Source organism: Pogonomyrmex barbatus, unplaced genomic scaffold (genome assembly GCF_055798465.1).
Source record: "Pogonomyrmex barbatus isolate J1 unplaced genomic scaffold, ASM5579846v1 scaffold15, whole genome shotgun sequence".
Lineage (NCBI taxonomy): Eukaryota > Metazoa > Arthropoda > Insecta > Hymenoptera > Formicidae > Pogonomyrmex > Pogonomyrmex barbatus.
In genome coordinates, this window is record NW_028297111.1 from 4,452,011 (window position 1) to 4,474,844 (window position 22,834).

General features: G+C 31.5%; 1 protein-coding gene and 2 long non-coding RNA genes across 5 annotated transcripts in view; 2 read left to right on the top strand and 1 right to left on the bottom strand.

The window, feature by feature from the left end:
• Position 1: 1 nt before the first annotated feature.
• On the bottom strand, positions 2–15,491 carry LOC148937281 (uncharacterized). The gene is made up of 3 exons (XR_016138475.1): positions 15,150–15,491; positions 1,703–1,798; positions 2–1,628 (listed from the first exon to the last, which is right to left on the bottom strand). It is a non-coding gene; the product is annotated as an uncharacterized LOC148937281 (long non-coding RNA).
• Positions 12,089–14,313, top strand: LOC105426599 (uncharacterized). Its single transcript, XR_967791.2, has 4 exons — positions 12,089–13,574; positions 13,823–13,887; positions 13,987–14,059; positions 14,161–14,313. It is a non-coding gene; the product is annotated as an uncharacterized LOC105426599 (long non-coding RNA).
• Positions 15,492–20,973: 5,482 nt separating the features above from the next.
• LOC105426559 (facilitated trehalose transporter Tret1) overlaps positions 20,974–22,834 on the top strand; it is a 31,322-nt gene continuing 29,461 nt past the window's right edge. Inside the window, exons 1-2 of one of the 3 annotated variants that reach the window (XM_089073444.1) lie at positions 20,974–21,391; positions 22,235–22,327. Coding sequence is in view for 1 of the 3 variants with exons in the window: in XM_011637853.3 (XP_011636155.2) it covers positions 21,316–21,391 (76 nt within the window). In the remaining 2 variants the exon portion in view is untranslated. The remainder of the gene's footprint in view (positions 21,392–22,234; positions 22,328–22,834) is intronic. The other 2 variants (XM_089073443.1, XM_011637853.3) reach the window with 2 other exon arrangements.

Sequence of the window (22,834 nt, forward strand, 5' to 3'; positions counted from 1 at the left end):
ATATATTACGTCGGAAAAAATTTATATTATATTCTATTATATTATATTATACTATATAAACATATTCTAAAAGGTGGAACGCGAATCGATAAAATAAGAACAATCAATTCTGAAACTTTTAAACGTTTTATTGAAGCAAGATGCCGTTTGGAGCAGGAAAAAATAATTTTATAAAAAATAATTTTAAAAGACATTCATTGTATTTTCATTTTTATATCAATTTTTATATCATTTTTATATCACAATAAATTTCGCAAATATATTTCAAAAAATCACTTTTTGAAATCTTCGCTCAACTCAAGTATTAACTATGAACTGATTCTATCATTAGCTCACGTTGAAGTGAGCTATCGCTGATCGCTGTCTTTGTTTAAGAACAAGATCAGAAGAGATTTTGAATTTCTTTATGTAGAGATATTATATAGAGATATACGTTAAGGTAGAAAAGTAGTGTGGTAGGGAAATCAAAAACTGTTACCTGAGGACATCAGATATACAAATATACAAATATTAGAGTCGGAGCAGTGAGTAACTTAACGTTGAGTAAAAAATTACGGACCAAATAAAATTACAATGAATAAAATATTTCTTGTATTAAATAATAATTAATAAATAATAACTATAGTAACTATTTTAAATTATTAATTAAAGTTAAAAGTGAAAATTTTAAGTATAAACAATTGTTAATTAAATTAATTTTATTTTATATAATATAATACGTTATTTAACATAATAATATAATAAATCAATATTTTCTAGATTAACAAAAAAAGTATAATAGGCAGGAATCGAACCTGGGTCGACAAATTGGTACAGGGCCAGCGCCCGAGCTACTCGATCTCGGCGACAATGAGCTCATACGCGGCTGGTATATAAGGAACGCTTTAAAAATAAACTTTAAACTGATTTTTCTCAAAAACAACTGAATATGATGTTCTATCCATTTACTTAAGTACTCTTCTAGAGTACTTTAACATATATAAGTCTTTTTAAAATCGGTAAAATTCCCCAGTTCGCGTCATCCCCTTGTTAGTTTTTCGTGTTTCTTGTATTGCATGAGAAGGTATTCCGCTTTCAGTAAACATATTCATGTCATTCAGTAAACATATCTTAATACAAGAGGAAAACCATTAGAATAATATATATTACATTTTAGATGAATAGGTTACTTTATTAGAAGAAGAATACTCTTTCTGTAAAAATCTTTGCTTAGAATATAGGATTACAAGGAATTTCACTTCATAATTAGAATATTTTTTTTGAGTATATTAATTAAATATGTATTATACAATTTTCCCCCAAAACAAGAAATATAGAAAATATTGAAAAATATCTTTCGCAGAAATGACAAAAAACAAAAAAAAAAAAAACAAAATTAAATTACGCACGCATGCATGCATGCACGCTCGCCCGCTCGCTCGCCCGCCCGCTCGCATGCCCGCCCGCTCGCCCGTACGCCCGCCCTCATGCTCGCTCGCACGCTCGCCCGCACGCCCGCCCGCCCGCACGCACTCCCGCACGCACGTTCACACGCACGCCCACACGCACTCCCGCACGCACACTCGCACGCATGCACGCACGCACAGAGAATGATTCATTTTAATCCATCCAGCTGAATGTCTTGAAAACTGAAACCGGCAAAAGATTTTATAAAAAAGTTATATGGTTTGAAGACGGACATAAATGATGTTATTAATTTTACCTTGATAATCATTTAAAGTCACATGAAGATCATCTACAGTTTCTTAAATAAAGATCCCCATTGTTTATTGCATATTTTTGTAGCTAACTTTGAGAGCTGTTCAAAAGTATATTAATATTGTATTTCATTAAATATTTTTCAAGTTACAAGTTACAGTTGTTTTTCAAAAAAGATACGTTGCATACGTATTATTGCTAATCTCTATTTTTTAAAACAGCAACTATGTATTTTTTTTATATTAATTGATTCATCTTATTATTCTATGCATAAAAGTATTAAATATAATTGTCAAGAAATGAATACTTTACGATATATCTTATATTTTATGTCTAATTGCATATCAAATTCAAAATGTTTTCATAATTGCTCTTATAGCCCAATTCATCCATGCTCATTTTTCTTAGTTCATGTACTTAAAAAATATAAAAATTCAATCTAAAAATCCAGCAGAATTCTTTCTAGTTCCTCCTTCTCCTAATCGCAAATTTCTATCACATAACTCATTACACTTTGTATCAAGTATTTAAATAATATTCATTCTCTTTTTAAAATTATTCCTATACATCCTCTCTTCCAATCCTCATATTTTCCTAACTTACTATTCTGCCTTTCTTCATTAATTTCTTTATACGATTCTTGTGGGTGATGTATAAAGGAGTGCTGTACAGGTAGTATGTTTCACTGCAACTACCACATCAAATGTCTAGCTCCGATAAGAGATGGTTGTAAGTAGTTCTCGTAGTCACTCATGGCTCCACAAGTGCCACATCCTGTTGGCATCGGCTTACAGACTAAATTGAAAGTAACCAGATATAGTGAATGTAACGCGTCTGATTCCTAGATAGGGGCTGTTGCAAACAGCATCTGAATCCATGTCAGGATGATTACATACCGAAGAAGGCAACGGGAAGTCACTTTGGCCTTACAATTCCCAAGATATCACTATGGCGAGGAAACTAATACGTACGGCCCCCAATCTTGGGCAGCCCTTAGTAAGCAGGGGATGCAAAGAATCTCCTGCCTTAAAATCAAAATTGAGAGTGTATATATAAAATATTAGAAGCCTGCATGTGTAAACTGAACAACGCAGTAAAGAAAATGAAGAGGTTGCAAATTAAAATCATGGGAATCAGTGAGTTAAGATGGCATACAGGAACATATTCCTTAGAGGAAGGAGGTCTTGTATTACTCGGAGAGCCATGAGGAAGATCGACATCGGCGTAACGGCGTGGCCGTGCTCGTCGATTCTGAGTAAAGTATGTTAAGAACTTCATGCCGATCTCAAATAGGATTAAATTATTTTAATTATAGAATCACTCTTTTGATATAAATATCCTCCAGATATATGCACCGACATCTGAAAGTAAATACGATGATGAAGTAATACGATGTAAAGAAGCTTTACGAAACTATTGAACACACGTTGGACCGGCTCGAGAATAACGCCATCAATCTGATAATTGGAGACTTCAACGCAAAAATTGAAGAAAGAAGACGAGCTGACATTGTTGGAGACTGTGACTTGGGCACATGTAATAACAAAGGAGACAAATTATATGTTCGGCCAGCAAAATGAGTTAATAATAATTAATACAAGTTCAAGCTCTCCAAGCGGCACCTGTATACGTAGAAATCCTCAGGATGTCTGCGGTAATCCTGAATCTACTAGGAATCAGATAGATTCCTAGTGAATAAGTGCTCTAAAGAATTCCATTACAGGAGTAACAATCTATCCAGGACATAGGTTCTGATCATAATCCGTTGGTTGCTAATGTGACTTTAAGACTATCAAAAGGAAATCATGTGTAAGAACCCTTGATACTTCGAAATTAAATAATTCGTATATCAGAAGTACGGTAGCAGCTAGTCTCAATGAAGGACTGAGCAAAATGTTACTGACCGAGTCACTTACAGACGTGAATTCGCGATAGAGGATGATCAAACAAAATATTATAGAGGCTGGTACTCAACACCTAAAAATAGTAGAAAGAATAAAAAAGAAACTATGGATAGCATATTGACACTTATGAAGGAATGTAGGCTGCAGAAGAACAATTGGATAGAATACAAAAGACTTCAAAGTATAATAAAAAGGGAAATAAGACTTAAGCACACATGAATGTTGGAGCAATATCAAGAGATAGAGGAACTAACCTCAAAGAATGAAATGCTTAACATGCATAGAAAAATTAAGAAAATAACTAGACTACATAAAAAGAGGATACCAACGACTATAGTGGATGACACCAACAGAATAATTCTAGATGAAAAAGAGGTCAAGCGCGTCTTACCAATTATATATAACTAAACTTTTGAAGACCATAGATCTGACACACAGTTGACACAGTCTGATCAGGAAGGTACAAAAATCCTTAAATTTGAAATAATGCGTGCCATATTTATTAATAAAAACAGGAAAGCCTTCAGATGGAGTCTCGCTTAAGCTAATCAAACTGAGATAATTTAGGTATAATAAAGAAATTATTTAATCAAGTATATATATATCACAGAATTTCCAATCGATTGGCTAAAATCAACATTTATTGCCATTCCAAAAAAACAGCATCCGAAGAGTTGCAACGACTATCGCTTGATAAGTTTGATGAGCTACGTTGAAGATTTTCTTACGAATACTCCACGCTCGCACTAGAATGCGAGTTAGATATGGATCCGTCACAATTTGGTTCCAAGAAGGCCTTTGGAGCGCGGGAGGCTGTTCACGTTCGTTTTTTTCTGCAAAAATGTAGAGACAATTCATATTCATATACTTTATTGATTACGAGAAGGCATTCGATAGAGTGCGTTATACAAAGTTCATACAATTACTCTGTGAGGCTGAACTAGATAACAAATACGTTCAAATTATAAAAAACGTATATTGGCGTCAGAAGGCGGAGGTTAAATTTGGAGATGTGAATACATCTAAATTGAAGATACAGCGAAGAGTCCGACAGGGATGTATATTCTCTTTACTATTCAAACTTTACTTGAATAAAATCTTCAAGGAAGCCATAGATGGCTTCGATGTAAGAGTCTAAGTTAATGGTATCCGAATAAACACCATTAAATATGCTGATGATACTGTCATCCTTGCAGACAACATAGAGGACATCCTTACTACAAATTCTCAGAGGCCGGTCAGAGATCGTGTCTAAACATTAATATAGAAAAAACAAATTTATGGTCTTTAATCGGCAAGAATATAATGTCGTCTCTCTGCAACTTAATAACAAACAGAGTGAACAGATAAATATGTTCAAATCTATTGGGTATCTCATTACTAAGGACTTGGATTCCGATCAAATGCCGAATAGAATACGCGCATACTGCCTTCCTCGAAATAAGAGCATTACTCTGCGATGATAGTTTCAACCTCGGACTTCGGTAAAGGTTAGTAAAAAGTTACGTCTGGTCCATTTTATTATATGGGATGAAAGCATGGATTCTTAAGATTATCACGATGAACCGACTAGAGATTTGAATTATGGATACTCAGAAGTATGCTTAAAATCTTCTGGGTGGACCGTGTGACAAATAATGAGGTCCTACGAAGAATCAATACTAAGCGTGAACTTCAAAATACTATTAAAAGCAGAAAAATAGCATACCTCGATCATATATTGAGAGAGAACAGGTACCAATTCCTACAATCAATTCTTAAGGGCAGAATTGAGAGTCATCAATAAATTGAATGGAAGCAGCTCTTCTGACTTCGTAATATAAAAATTTGGATCGGCATTCGAAACGTGGGTGATCTTTTTCGAGTAGCGGAGGATGAGTAGAGAGATAAGCTTGCCAAAATGATGGTCAACGTCTGGAGGACTAGGCAAGGCACATGAACAAGAAGAAGAATCCTTGTGATTACCAATTCTGTTAAATGTAAAATTTAGATATTTAAATACCCGTATCTCTTCATCTTTCCCCATTTCCCAAATTTTTATCCTTTTTTGTTAAAAACAATCATCTTTGTCTCATCTACATATAATTCTAGCTTCCTATCTCTTAAAAACTTCATCATCATTATTATCAGCATTACAACTCGGTGTGGGTCTCGGTTTGCCTTAGAATATGTCTCCAGCTAGTCTATCTCTATCCAGCCCTATCCCGTGCCTTTTCCCTCTAGTTGGTGAGCCGCAGTTGCCGCAGATACCGCTCAACTTCATCCATCCATCATATCCTTGGTCTACTCCTTCTCCTATTGCCCATAAGGTTCTGAGAATCCGTTTAGATGATTCGTTATCTGGTTTCCTATACACATGGCCGACCCATCTGAGTCTGGCAAGTTTGATGTACTTGATTATATCCCCATATTCTTCATATAACTCATTGTTATATCTTCTTCTCCATTCACCATTCTCATGTTTTGGACCATAGATTTGCCTTAGAAGTTTCCTTTCGAAAATGAGAAGCGTTTCTTTCTCGGTTTTGTGAGCGTCCAGCACTCCGATCCATATGTAAGGACAGGTCTAATTAATGTTTTATAGATATTGCACTAGTTTTTCTGGACAGGACTCTGGACCGAAGTTGTTTAGTCCATAGTAGCACCGATTCGCTGCCATGATGCATCTCCTGATTTCATCTTTTATATTGTTGAAACTATTCACCGGAGTATCCAGATAAACAAATACCTTGACCACCACGAAATTATGGTCACCCATCGTAATATTCTGACCTATACTTTTGATGATGCTATCATCATTATTGTCTTTTATTCATTGACTAGTCCTAGTTCCTTGGCAACTTTCTTTATTTTAAGGAAAGTTTTTTTTATCTCGGTTATCGAGCGCTCAATTATATCCACGTCATTTGCATAACTTAAAATTTGGATAGATCTGTTCAAGATAATCCTCTGTTCGTTATGTCAACAGTTCTTACGAGCTTCTCAAGCGCTATACTACTGTGATCAAATATAAACGAGATTTTTGTTATAGAGTGAAAAATCTTTATTTATGCTTCAAAATCAAATTCGTCGCCTTCAAAATAATCCCCTCCCGATACACCGCAATACACTTATGCTAACGCTTTTTCCAATCTTCGAAACACTCTGAAAACTCTTCTTCTGGAATGGCTTTCAATACTTTTTCTGTTTCGGCTTGTATCTCCTCAATCGATTCAAAACAGTGTCCCCGGAGCGATCTTTTGAGTTTACTGAATAGCCAGAAGTCACACGGTGCTAAATCAGGCGAATACGGTGATTGTGGAACGATATGGGTCGAGTTTTTGGCGAAATGATCACGAAGAATCAGTGCAGTGTGAGATGGCGCATTATCGTGGTGCAAAAACCGTGGTGAGTTGTCTGCCCATAAATTTGGCCTCTTAAGGCGAATAGCTTCACGCAAACGACGCATAACACTCAAATAATATTCCTTGTTGACAGTTTGGCCCGGCGGAAGGAATTCATAATGCACCACGATAATCGAAGAAAACTGTTAACAAAACTTTGATTTTTGAGCGACTTTGGCGCGATCTTTTTGGTCTTGCCTCACCTTTTGCACGATATTCGCTCGATTGGTCGGTTGTTTCCGGATCGTACGCATAGATAAAAGTCTCATCTCCAGTTATCATGCATTTCATCTTGTCCTGATAGTCAGAAATCATTGTTTCACACACTTCAATGCGACGCTGTTTTTCCAAAAAATTGAGTGTTTTCGGAACCAAACGAGATTTGACTCTTTTCAAGCACAAATGGTCTTTCAAAATGGTCTGGACTGATACAAATGAAATGTTTACAGTATCGGCAAGTTCTCTAATTGTCAATCGACGATTTTGGAGCACTAAATCTTTGATTTGCTTCACGTGTTGTTTATCAATTGATGTTTTTGGTCGTCTTTGATGTGGTTCGTTTTCTACGCTTTATCGACCATGTTTCAACATTTTATACCAGTCAAATACTCTTGGTCTTGATAGAGCCTGGTCACCAAAAGCCTTGTGCAACATTCTGAACGTTTCAGTAGCAGAAATTTCATTCCGCAAACAAAAATACAATTTCTTTGCCCAACAGAATCACACATCGTAAAAATCGAAAAAAATACTTTTGGATATTCACAAAAACGAGCGTTCACTATTAAACAAACGAAGAGAATGACATGAAATTTCACACAGATGTCAAAGATAGTACTATCAACTTAATCAAAAAAATTTGTCAGAATCGATGAACCCGCGCAATTTAAATTTAAAAATCTCGTTTATATTTGATCACAGTAGTATTAAACAGAACATGACAGGCTGTCATCCTACTTGAGACCATCCCAAATTTTAAAATCTTATGTGTCTTCTCCATCCATCTTCATCATTCCTCGAACGCATGCATGATCATACATCATATCAATTTCCTTAGTATTCCAAGTTCATTCATTGCCGCGTATAATTCATCTTTTTTGGTCAAATCATATGCAGATTTAAAATCGATGAATAGATGGAAGGTGGGGATATTATACTCATAAGTCTTCTCTAGTATTTGTCTTATTATGAACATCTGGTCGACCATGGACTTTCCCTTTATGAAGCCGAACTGTTGAGTCCTGTCACAGGTTATGTTCGATAATATTTTATAGCCGTATTTAATAATGTTATGCTTCTATAATTGTCACACTTTAAGACGTCACCTTTCTTATGTAATGAACATATCACGCCCGTTTCCTATGCTTTTGGTATCCTCTCCTGAGTCTATATGTTCTTAATTAATTCGTGTAACAAGTTGATATTCACCTCCATACCTAAACAATTCACTTGATATTCTATTTCCTGCCCTAGCGCTTTATTGTTTCTTAATTTGTTCAGTGCTCTCTTGATTTCTTCATAAAATGGGTCCTGAAGTTCTTCAAAAGAGCTGCTTTGGTATTGCACTTGGATCCCTTGGTATTCTGGGCTTTCCAGATTTTGGTTCTCCGTTTCACTCACGAGTTCCCTGAAATGTTGCCTCCATCTCTTCAGTATTTTCTACTTGTCTACTAGTAATGTTTCATCCTTGTCTCTGCTTACGACACATCTGAGTTTAAAGGTTTTTCGAGATTTATTTACTCTTTGGTAATACTTTCGTATGTCCTTCGCTTGATGGATCTGCTCTATCTCCTCAAGATTTGCTCTCTCCCACGCTTTTTTCTTTTTATGATGTATCTTCTGTTCCTCTCTTCTTAGTTCCCTGTAAGTCTCCATATAACTTCGCGTTCTATGCTTTTGAAGCATCACTTTATATGCTAAGTTTTTCCTGTTAGTTATTTCCTTGCACTCAGAGTCAAACCAATTCTTCCTACTGCAGTTCTTAATTCGTACGTACATCTCCTGTACACTCGCTATTTTGAGACGTTCAATATTATACCGTTTATCTATAACGGTCCGCTGGCATCTAGTGATAGATATCTTTGTTCTCTATTTTACCCCGACTAGAAAGTGATTCGAATCAATGTTAACTCCTCTATATGATTTAACATCAAGCAAGCTCGATATGTGATGACTGTCAATACATGGTCAATTTGATTTCCTGTCTCCGCTGGGTCCCTTCCATGTAATTTTGTGTATTTTCTTGTGTTTGAATTTGGTACTCCCTACAAACATATACCTTGATGTTGCAAAACTCATGAGCTCCATTTCCATTGTCATTGGATCGCTCATGAACACTGTGCCTGCCTGCGCATTTCTGATAAATTTCTCTTGTTCAATCTGTGCATTAAAATCTCCTATTAGGAGATTTATATCATATTATATCTCCTTTATATCGTTCTTTGGTTTTCAATCATAGATTCTGTTCAGGGTCATAAAATTCGTCCTTGATTTCTTCATCTTTGTGTTTAGTTGAAGCATGTGCATTTATAATACTTAGATTGAAGAATTTACTTTTTACGCGTAGCACACAGATTCTTTCATTTACAGGGACAAAGTCTAGCACCAGATTTTTAATTCTCTTATCTACAATGAAAACGGTACCAAAAATGTGCTTTTGGTTATAATAAAGGCAGCTATAATAAAGGTTAAACTCCTTCTTTTGGAATATATTTCCCGATCCACCGAATTTCCTGAATTGCTGTTATATCAGCCCTATATTTCTTCAATTCTTCGACTAGCATTCTCAGGGTTCCTGGTCGATATAAGGAGAGTACATTCCAAATAAACAGGTTTATGTTATATTTCCTAAATCGTTGTCCTTCTTCTTGCCATTTCGTTGTCATACAGATACTGTCTGGCTATTTCTCCTTTGGCCTTTTCAACAATGGGGGGGGGGGGTTTTACAGGGCCGGGGTGTTAACTCAGCGTCCAAGCTTCTTCCTTCATTCGGGCTTGGGACCGGCAGGAAGATTTATTCATGACAAGCCGTTCGGGCGGAGTTCTCTTAAAAAACTTATTGGACATATTTATTATATCACATATTGTATCTGTATTTTTTACTAATAGTATTTATATCATCTGCACACGCGAGATTCTATATTCTTAACCTAGCTAATTTTGTTCCACCTATCCTTCTTTTTTCCAACATCTCATCTAAATTTGCTATATATAAGTTAAACAGGAGTGGACTCAATACACATTTGTCTTCTTCGTAATGTCCAATAACCTTTCGACTTTCCTTGTTCTGTTCTGATTACAACCTCATTTACCTCGTAGATCTTGAGTTTTCTTATTATATCTTCCTTCATTCTACTATTATACCTTACTCCCTTAATATCTTATATAGTGCTTCCTTATTGATATTATCAAAAAGAGGTTTTAAGGTTCACAGATAAGATGTATACTCTTCCTACCTTACTTTCTTTATTTCTGCCTCTTTGCATCAGGTTTAACACAAATATATTGTCCATCATAGATTCCTTTCCCGTCTAGCTTTTTGGTATCATGTCTTTTCGTTCTATCTGTTCCTCCATCTTTTTTCTTAGCACCTCCGTATAAACTTTATGCGAGGGTAATCTGAAAAGTTTTGAGCCTAACATAGAAACAAGTATTTTTTCGGTCAAATATAGTTTTATTTTTCAACATAATCTCCTTTCAAGTCGATGCACTTTTCTCATCGATACTTTAACCTCTTTAATTCCTCCAAATAGTAATTGGCGTCTTGCTCCGCAAAATAGACATTTACATATGCGATGACCTCCTCGTTCGATGAAAATCTCTGTCCTCCAAGCGAAACTTTAAACTTAGAAAACAGGAAAAAATCGCTGGGGGCCAGATCTGGTGAATACGGTGGGTGGTCAATCAATTCGAAGTGCAGCTCGTGAATTTTGGCTATGGCGACCGCCGAAGTGTGAGCAGGTGCGTTTTGATGGAACACTTTCTTCTTCTTCAAATGCGACCGTTTTTTTGCAATTTCTGCCTTCAGCTTATCAAATAATGATGCGTAATGCTCCCGTTATTGTTTTACCTTTTTCAAGATAGTCGATACACACAGTTCCGTGACTATCCCAAAAAACAGTCGCCATTATCTTCCCAGCTGATGGAACCGTCTTTTTCGGAGCAGGTTCACCCTTTGTAGTCCACTGTTTTGACTGTTCTTTTGTCTCTGGAGTGTAATGGTGGATAAGTTTCATCTACAGTTATGAATCGACGCAAAAAATCTGACTCGTTTCACTTGAACCGCTCCAACAGGGCCTTGGAAATGTTCATTCGAATTCGTTTTTGGTCCAAAGTGAGAAAGCGCGGCACCCAATGCGCGGATAACTTGCGCATATCTAATTCTTCAGTCAATATATGACACGCTTTTTCGATATGCATAGCCCAGAGGCTATAGCAGACTATCTCTCTAACCTTGATTCGACGATCGTTCAATATCATTTGGTGAACATTTTCGATGTTATCAGCGGTGGTCGCAGTTTTTGGCCATCCCGAACGCTCATTATCAGCCAAGCTAGTATGACCACGTTTAAATTCAGCTACCCATCTTTTTACGGTGGCAAATGATGGGACAGAGTCCCCGTAAACAGCGTCCAACTCGATTTTAATTTGCGCAGGCGTATTGTCTTTCAAATGTAAGAATTTAATCACGGCACGATATTCAATTTTTTCCATTTTACAAAAAAAACACTGACATCGACTGATACAAACGACTGTCAAACAACAACTGAGCGTCCAAAATGGCTGAAATTTTCACAAAAGTCTTTCAAAGCATATACTATTGTAGTACTAGAATGGTTTTGACGAGTAACGTCATCTTTATGTTAAGGCTCAAATTTTTTCAGACTACCTTCGTACATAAAAATGAAATGCCTCTGTAGTTTCTCATCACGTCCAAAAGATTGTTTGTAAATAGCGTCATCAATTTTAAAATAAGTAGAGTTGAGAACGAGTGAAACCCTTCTAATAAATTCCTGCTTTGGTTTTTGATTGGTCTATGCTATCGGCCTGGAAACCGATGTGAGCATCCATCTTCATCTAAAACTACAATTGACGGTTACCGCATAGACACGCGACTCCAATCGCTACGGTTATATTTCTTGTGCTAATGCTTCCGAGTTTTATTTAACTTTATGTATTATTCTCGCTCGAAGATGGCTCAATATAGAGCCGAAACGTTCGTATTACCATTATACTTGAATTTATATTAAAGAATTTTGTTTACCGTACAAAAAGTATTAGTTTTAATAAATTTACCACCCACTAATAATCGTTTTGACTCTTAGTGCCTTTTCATTTGCAATCTTATTATAATTTTATAACTTGTCCCTTATTTCAAAAAATTAAAAAAAAGTAAAAATTTTGATAGTTCCGCAATTTTCGAATATTGAATTTTCTTTATTTGTACTGAATTGTGCTCGAATTTTAAAACTGTTTTATATTAGCCTTTTCGACTAAAACTGGAATGTGAAAAAATATGTGATAAAAAGAAAAAAAACCGATGTTTTAAGACCTCGCACTTTGCGATATTCTCAGTTTTCTTAATTGTGCTAACATTGTGCTAAAATATTATTTTTAAAAAACAATAACAATAAAAGATATGATAAAAAATATATTTGGAAAATAAAATATATAAATGCCAATTAGTCAGATGCCTTGTATCAGTCCATACAATATACAATTGCAAATCTAACTCGTACTCGCCTAGCACAAGTTATCACAACCTTCAGTTTCGTTAGCACAACGATACAAAGAGTACTTTACTTTTGACTGCGGTCTTTCGCGCTCGGATTTTATGATCGAAATTTGAATTTGTAATTATTAAGTAATTATTAATAAAGTGTACAATTAAAAAAAATTGAGAAAATTGTAACGTGCGGGAATAGCTTTAAAACATCGTTTTTTTACTTTATCATATCTTTCACATTTCGATTTTAAAATTCGAACACAATATAGCACAAACCTAGCATAATTCAGCACAAAAAATTCAATATTTAAAAAGTGTGTGGAGCTAAAAAAAAATAATTTTTAAAATATTATTTTATATGAATATTTTATATGATTTGAATTTTTGTTCTTATTTTTACGGCATAATATAGCACAAACTTCCCATACAGCACAAATGACTGTTTGCCGACTAATTGTCGATTTTTTTTAGTCGACTTGAAATCGACTTATAAAGTCGACATTTAGCCGACTGTTTCTGTAATGACTTCTCGACTTTACTTGTCTTACAATAAATCGATTTAAAGTCAACTATTTCTGAGGATATTAAAGCTGACTTTTTATATTAGCCTTTTCGACTAATATTGTCAAATTTATGTTCATTTTTAATTATACAGATGCGTTATTAAATTATAAGAATTCTAATTTGATATTTATATTTGGCGCCAAATCAATATTGCGAGCATTAAATTGAACACACCATTAAGCGCTAGTATAATTCTTTCTGAGTTTGTTCGATTTCTATCCGGCGTTTACATTAGATTATATGGCAACGCAACGCGTGATATTAGTAAAACATGATTCGATGTGATTAGCGATACAATCCAAGGTAATCTTCTCTTTTTTCTTGATATTAATGAAAACTATAAAATAAATTTAGAAGATGTTATTAAAAATACAATTTTAAAAATATTTTTTCGGATATTTGCTAATTTCTCGAAAAATTAGTGCTTTTCAAAATTTGAGGTTACGTTATAAAATTGTAAAATTAATAAAGCATTATCTTTTTTTGTTACTCTTTGATGAACGTTGTCGTAAATTAATATTTGCTATTTAACTTTCAATCTGCTTTTACAGAACAGATTCAAAGGAACAATTGCGATTTTTTGCTCTGGTGTCTGTGCTGTCTTCTCTGTTCAGAGGTAAATTCTTTTATAAATTAATACTACAATTTCATATTCTTTTAATATCTGTTGTAAAAAAATATTTGCTATTTAACTTTCAACTTTCTGCTTTTACAGAACAGACTTGAAGGAACGATTACGATTTTCTCTCTCGTGCTTTCGCTGTCTTCTCTGTCTTCTCTATTCAGAGGTAAATTCTTTCATAAATTAATATTACAATTTTATGTTCTTTTCATATCTACGTAAAAAAAATATTTGCTATTTAATTTTCAATTTGCTTTTATAAAACAGGAGGATTTGACGGAGCGATTGCGATTTTTTGCTCTCTGATGCCTGCGCTAGCTTCTCTATCTATTTGAAAGTTCCATAATGTAAAAATTTATGTTTGTAATGTTGACATTTGAAATGTTTCATATTTTATAATAAAAAGCTTTGTAAAAAGAATTGCATTTAATTTTTTATTATATAATAATACTACTATTAATACTACTAATTAATATATAATACTACTATTAATATTACTATGAATATGACCTAAAAATTAACTTATTTATTAACTAATAGTCTACTTATTGTCGACTAAAAGTCGATGTAATAACCTAATTGATGTCGACTTATAACATTGTTTGAAAGTTGACTTATTGTCGGCCAAAAGTCAGCCTAGTCGCCATAACCAAGTAAAAAATGTTAGCTTACAGTTGTCATAAAGCCGATCTTAAGTCGATTGATATGGCTAACTTATAGCCGACTATAGTTGGGACTATAGTTTGTCGATTATTAGTCGGCTATAAGTTGACATTCAGTCTAACTTTAAAATCGACTTTAGAGTTCTTCTGCAAACTTATAATCGACTAACAGTCGATTTTGTACTGTTTGGGTTAGCACAATTCAGTACAATTAAAGAAAATTCAGAATTCGCAAAGTGCAGGGCTATCAAAATTTTTACTTTTTTTTAATTTCTTGAAACATAGAATGAGTTATAAAATTATTATTTTGCGGCACAATTAATAAAAATATAAAATTTAAAAAATGCGGGACTAACTTCACGTACGTCCTAACCTTGCTGTTGTATGAGTTGCTTTCTGTTCCTACATTCTCTCTTCTTGCTTCCAAATCTTCGAATCTTTTTTCTAACCATTTTTTCAACTCGTTAAATTTATCTTTAATTGCTTTCATTCTACATTCTCATGTCCTTTCTTTATTTTTTATCGCTTCTAAATACTCATTACAATCTTTTTTTACTTCCCTCGATTTATTTATTTCTTTATTTATCTGCTTACCTAAATTTCTTTTAATCTCTTCTATTTTTCTTGTCATTTTATAGTTCTTATCTTCTTTAAATTTAAAAATTACTCTTTCTCCATGTTCTTTATTCTCTGATACAGCTTTCTTTACTTATTTTCCTGTTTTATCTGCTTTTACGGCCAACATCACGCCCCTCCCACCTCTTATCTGCTCTTTAGATATCATATAATCTTTGCTTTCTGTTCATCTAAATTCTTACAATTTTTTTCTTATTTTGCGTTTATTCACATTTGTTAATCAAATACTTAAATTCATATAAAATAAAAACATCTCTCATAAAAACATATAAAATAAAAACATCTCTCATAAAAACATATAATAAAAACATCTCTCATAAAAACATCTTAAGAGAAACGCTCAAGAGAAACATCTTAAGAAAAATATATTTTCTTTTAAAATAGATTTTATTATTTATAATTTTTATTTGTGATTAATTTAAAAAGAAAAATTTATTGCAATTTTATGAAAATATATTTCTCTTAAAATGTTTTTATGAAAGATGTTTTTATTATATGAATTTAAGGATTTGATTAACAAGTGTGAATAAACACAAAATAAGAAAAAAATTGTAAAAATTTAGACGAACAGAAAGTAAAGATTATCTAAAGAGCAGATAGTATGGTGAGAGGGAAAGGGCGTGACGTTGACCGTCGATAAAGCAGATAAAGTAGGAAGGTAAGCAAAGAAAACTGTATCAGAGAATGAAGAACATGAGGAGAAAGAGTAATTTTTAAGTTTGAAGAAGATAAATTTTTTATTATTTAATAATTAAGCTACGAATACAATTTTAAATTTTTAATTTTGAAACTAAAGGAGAGAAGGCTAGATTATGAGATAGATGTAGAATAGTGAGACATCACGATATTTCGTATAGTTTGCGTTGAAGTTTAGGAGCAACCGTTCAAATTATTTTATTATAGCCTATTTAGATATTGCAGAACAGTTACTGGTCATTAGTATTCATTACGTTTTTATAAAAGCTGAATTTCAGTTTTGCATGTAGCAAAGACTTTTATAGATATATATACTCTATGTAATTTCGAGAAGTATGTTAGATATTAACTTTGTAATTTTGATTTAATTTGAAGACCTTAAATGTGATTTTCAAATAATGTAATTAAACTTAACGTATGACATAATATGTGTATGAATTCGACATATAAAGTTATATTATGTAGAGAGGGTCATGGACCACTTGCATTATGAGCATAAACGTCGCGAGTCTCGAAAAGTCCCATCGTCGCATCCCAGAGAACATTATGACACCTTAAAGATGTTTAAAAAATGTCTTAAATATTATAAGACGTCTTATTAAAAATTTTATAAATAATTTTATAATTTTATAAATTATTATAAATTATTATAAATTATTATAAAAAAAAAACATTTTTAAGACGTCTTTAAGATGTCTTATGACCCAATTTATAACGTCTTTGGAATATCTTAAAAACGTCTTATTTTTTAATAAATGACATTTTTAAAATGTCTTTCAGACGTCCTATTTGAAATTTTTTGGACATTCTATAATGACATAAAAATTAATTATACGAAAAGTATTGACAAGAGAGAGAATACGAGGCAGAATTTAGATATACTTAATAAATTGATACATCATTCATATAATAGTTACACAACTTTGATTTATCTATTGTAATCAGAAATCAATCCTAATAACACAAAAATGTCCTCAAGACGTCTTTAGGACGTCCTATTAGATAAGCTGCATATCCTGAGGACTACTTATTATGATAGAACGTAAACAGGACGTCCTGTGGACTAGCAAATGAGCGCCTCATTATGTCCTCGAGACGTCCTTAGGATGTTCTCCACAATCTCAGGCTATCCTGAGGACTTTCTTAAGTCGACTTTAGGATGACTTCAAGGATATCCTGAAAACGATGGCATTCCGATATTGATTGCTAGTATTGAAAATCTATAATATACGTGACACCTCTTACGGAAAATAATAATAAAAAAAAAAAAATTTAAAAATTTAAAAAAGAGAGAAAATAATGAAATACCTTTTATCTCGTATCATCCCATGTTTCTAAAACCGGTCATCCACTCGGAAATCCTTCTCGATGTCGCTTAATCTCTGTATTAGGATGAAACCTGCTACTGAAATGATGAAATAAGTGATTACAGGATTTCGGCTTAAAAGATAATAAATCTGGTTAATGAATGTTACTATATTGTCGTATAAATAGTCTCAATTTTAAAATCTCGATTGCACATGTAATTCTTGTAGATAATTTAATTACATACATAGAGCCGTGAACCTATATTGTATTTAATGAGAATCACTTTCCTTATGAAAATTGTTGTATATATTTTGCTTACTTATTTATGAGTTTGTTAATAATTGTATTATATATGGGAAATATTTTTCTTATTTATATTATATATTATAGTTAATTGAGAAAGATAGTAATTAATAATGTTTCATTATTTATTCATTAAAAATGTCTAAAAAATAACGATAAATGACGACATATTTATGGCGATAATATTTCGTGATAAATGTTACGTTTATTTTTACGTCATTATTTAGTACATTGATGACGAATGACGAAAAATGACTTTAAATCATCGTCATAATGACGTCATCTTGCTACTTGGGCCAGAATATGTTATTATGGTATTTTCAGAATACGTTTCAGGACTGTGTCAGAATAATGTCAGGATGTAGTGTCAGGATTATTAACAATTATTTATTAAAAATGGGTTATACATAAATAAATCAAGTTTTATTAATTATAACTCGTTAGTTATATTATATAAAACATAAAAATTCTCATTTTGAACATATGAAATAAAATATACATATATATATATTATTATATATAATATATATAATTAAACTATAAACTTTTTAACTTTTTAACGTAAATAATATTTTTTAAAATAATTAATTTTTAAAGGAACTTTATATATATATAATATATATATATATATATATATATATATATATATATATATACATACATAACGCATTTTTAATAAATAATTGTTAATAATCCTGACATTGTCCTGACACAGTCCTGAAACATATTTTGAAAATACCATAATAACATATTTTGGATCAATATTGGTTACATTATGAACGTCCACAAGATTACGGATAGATATGTTTAAGACTTTTTCAGATACTTGTGGGATATCCTGAAGTCATCCTAAGTCGTCCTAAAAAAATCCTCAGGATAGCCTGAGGCTGAGTGAAGGTCGTCCTGAGGACGTCTCCAGGTTGTAATAAGGCGCTTATTTGCTAGTCCACAGGATGTCCAGAAATTTTTGTCTAAGTGTAATGTCCTACATATGTCCCGGGATATTCAAAACTTATACAGGACCATCCTGAAGACGTTCTGTACTATTAGAGAATTTTGTCATTAAAAATGTTATGTAGATATTGAATCATTGATATATTGATTTATCAAGTAATTCCTGCTTTTGTCTCGTATTGTTTCTCTTGTTAATACGTTTCTGAATAGTTTCATTTTAATTGCGTTCTTGTATATTATAATAATATAAAATATAAAAATATAAAAATTGGAATATTAGATAAACTGACTGCCAATATTTTTATATTTTTTAGGTTACATTATATTGAAATTGGTCATGTCATTTATTCCAATCAATAAATATGTAGTCGCTTCTCGATAAGTGTCACAGTCAGTAATGCAAATAACTATGTTTAGAACTTTTAGAACTTTTAGAGGTTATATTGATGACAGATTGAGATTATGGAACATATGTCTTAAAAAAGATGTCTTTAAGATGTTAGAAAAACATCTTTCTGATATAGTCTTAAAAACGTCTTTAAAAAGACATCTTAAGATTTGATAAAATCTTAAAGAGTCTCTTAGACGTCTCTTAAACATGCGTGCTGTCTGGGATGTTGCATAATATTTATTAGTACAATAAAGAAATTATTTTAAAAAATTATTTTTTAAGTCAAAGAAATAATTTCAAAAAAAAATTTCTGTTACATAGAAATATTTTATCAAGTAGAGATATTTTATAAAATATTTATAAAGTCTGTTTGTTTTGTAACATTTATGTAAGATCTATAAAGGATCATCAATTTATGATTTTTTATAAAGAAAAGTATCTTTTATGACATTAGTCGATAATATGCCATGATCCTCCTCCTATCTCACAAACATCCTTTTTTTCTTCTTCAGTAAATTGTAAATTACGTTCGTTTCATATATCCGATGAACTTTTACTTACAGAATGATTGGTAGAACTCTATGCCTAACAAACTTATATCTATATAAATTATGTCACGTTAATATGTCATTTTAAGAAAACAAAATGGTATTACACCACTCCCATCTCTTCTTTACTAAAATTAATTAAGTTTTTATTCGCAGAAAGTTTTTTTTCTTTATTGCTTTATAAGTTTAAAAAATTATTCATATTTTGATATTTTTTAAGAAAAATAGATTTTAAACTAATTGGAAAATCTATTGAAAAGATATTCAATTTCTTCAAGATATTTTGCAGTATTATTAAATATGTAGCAAAATTTCTTATTAAATTAAATAAAATATAAACCTTATTAAAATATAAATCTTATTAAAAATAATGGTAATTATTATATTAATATTATATTATAAAAAAATATTGTTAGTGCTGACATGAATATATTATATTTCTATATTTAAACATCAATGATCCAGGACAAGCGAACTTTTTCATACTAACTTTCCAAAATTGCTTACATTAACTTACCCGATATTTATAACTAATGTACCTTAAATAGTTTAAAATACACTTCGTAATATTTATGTTATCTAATACGAGATAAACTCAGAGCGAAAAACCTTTTTTTTGTGGGCAATTGTGACAAACAGAATTAAATATTTTGTATAAAAGTTGTGTTTTTATATATATAATCAGTCAAGACACAATTTCATTACGTTTGTTTAATCTCGTTATACTATAAAAATTTATTTATAATCTCTTTATTTATAATCAATTATAATTGTTATTGATAATTGATTGATCTTATAATTTTGATTTGTAAAATTATTATTAATTTTATCATCATTATCAATTCATTTTTTTATAGATTCGTGAAAAGTGAATGATATTGGGAATTTGCGACGAATATGAACTGAATTATACGTAATTCATTATCATTTATCGCAGAGAAAACTCATTTATTTCTCAATAAATATTTCAGAATTAATTTTTACAATAGGTAATATAATTTTTTTAACAAGAATATTTTATTTAAAAAGACGAAAATGCTCATTATTTTCAAGACAATAAATTTATCAAGATCACTGAAACTTCAATATCTTTAACAGCTAAAGATATTTGAGATGTTTTCGTGAAGAATGCAACCGGTATTATCATTGTAATTTTCAAGTAATATTTATGTGTTGTCAGGTATTTTCTCAAACCCGAAAGCCAGTGCTGGTTTTATACATAAAAAGCCCTGACACTTTTTTAAAATACTGAATATGTTTTTAATATAAATTGAAAAGTGTCTTTAATCATTACAAATTGATAAATTCTTAATAGTTAAACATTTATATATTTATATAACTTTAAAATTTTTGTTAAAAATAAATTCAAAGATTTTTGTATCCCAAAGAGATTTGTTCCTGAAAAATTTTATCTTAGAACTTAAAATCTTCAAAGATGAATACACGATTCTCTTTTTAAAAGTTTTTATAAAAGTTTTAGCTTTATTGAAGTTTTAAATTCTCAATGCTATAAATGCTTGAAAATTTAGACTCATGTGTTATATATTCAAATATGAAATTTTTAAATTCATAATTTTGGAACTCGTTTTACAGTTCTTATCATTTTTCTCTAGAGACCCTTGAGTTTGAATATTTGAATTTATACGACGATAAATCGGTGACTGACATTTACTTTTTATAGATCGCCAGAGCAAATATACGTATCATCAAACAGGATTTGCAAATGTTTATATTCGCAAATTATCAAATCACATGATGCATAATGATGCTATAAATAAGTCATATTCTTATCGGAATGTAAATGTAATGTGTTTATCTCGTTCCTTTCTCGTCAGGAAATTGAAGCTCTCGAACCCGCAAGGGTCAGTCCAATTCTATTAAAACGTGTAATATAAGACATATATTCTGTATTTCTTGAGAAAAGATGTCCTCCATCAAAAATTTAAAAATTCCTGGCAAGAAAATCACCGTTTGGCCACAATGGCTGACTGCTCTCGCAAGTAAGTGCTTAATTATTTAATAAAATATTTTAATTAATGTTAACAAACGTGTAATTATTCTATTAAAGAACAAAATGTTTAAATATTTTAATTATTTTAATTATATTAATTATAAGAATTAGATATGTGTTATTAAATATACATTATACATGTAGAATACATCATTAGAAACTATCTAATAATGAATTTAAATACTTGCATTATTTTAAATTAATGCAAACATGCTAAACGTCGCTATGAAATTATGATATATGTAATAATACATGATAAATATAATATACATAACAATATAATATACATGATAAATATAATAAAAAGATAAAATATTCAAAATATTAAAATATATACATATATAATGCATATATGTATGTTATCATATGTTTAGGGAAATGTATATCGGATATTTTATCTTAATCAAAATTTTTATATTTTTTTTTAAGTTTACAAAATGTACACAATATTCTCTTCCTTGTTTCTGCTTTTGATAAACTTTGGATATGTAAGATCAAAATAGGAAGCACCTATATCTTTTTATTTTCTTTTATAAGTGCTTTTACATGTATTAAAGAATAAAATGTTTCCTTAAAAATTAATTTTTATAAGCTTTATTTATATAAACTTATATCGTTATATCGTTGACATGACGAAGATAATATATAATGAAGTATTAAATTGGCCAATAATTCTATGCAGCTTTTTACCTATAATTTATAGAAAGCAATAACTTTAGTCAATAATGTGTTGGCCATCGTAATACACTATTTTTTACTTTTCGAACAATTTTATAATTCCTCACTCAAAGAAATTTTTCGTGTTTCTTTCTTGGTGAAAAACTGTTCCAAGTGCCGTTTTATAGTGAAGTGCTGTTCATTTAAAAAATTTTCTGAAGGAAGCGAAATACGTAGTGAAAGGAGCAAGGTGAAAATGGAGGATACGGTAAGACATCCCAGCCCAGCGTCAATAATTTTTGCCGAGTACAAAGATGTTTTAATTGAAAGATGATTTTTACAAAGATGTATGCGATCTAGCATTATCATGATGAAAGATGATGCCCTTGTGATTTACCAATTTTGAACGCTTTTAGTGGATTGCATTTAATGTAATTTGTCCACATCTGAATTAATTGTTTTATTCTTGGGAAGAACTTGTAGAACTTTTCAATCCCACCAAATGAGAGCTTTGACTTCGCTTGGATGAAGTTCTGCCTTCGCAATGTCTTTGCTGCGCTGCCCCCGCTTTTTTACGCTTGACGTTATTATAAATGATTCATTTTTTGTCATCCGTTCACTTCAGAAATAGATTTTTCCCTTTTTCTAAATAAATCGCTAATGAAAATGCGTTCGACTCGATTAACTTCATTCGGATCGTGTGGAATCCAAACCTGGAGCTGATTAATATAATTAATGCAGATGATTTTCTACTTAATTTGGGAAACGTCTGTAA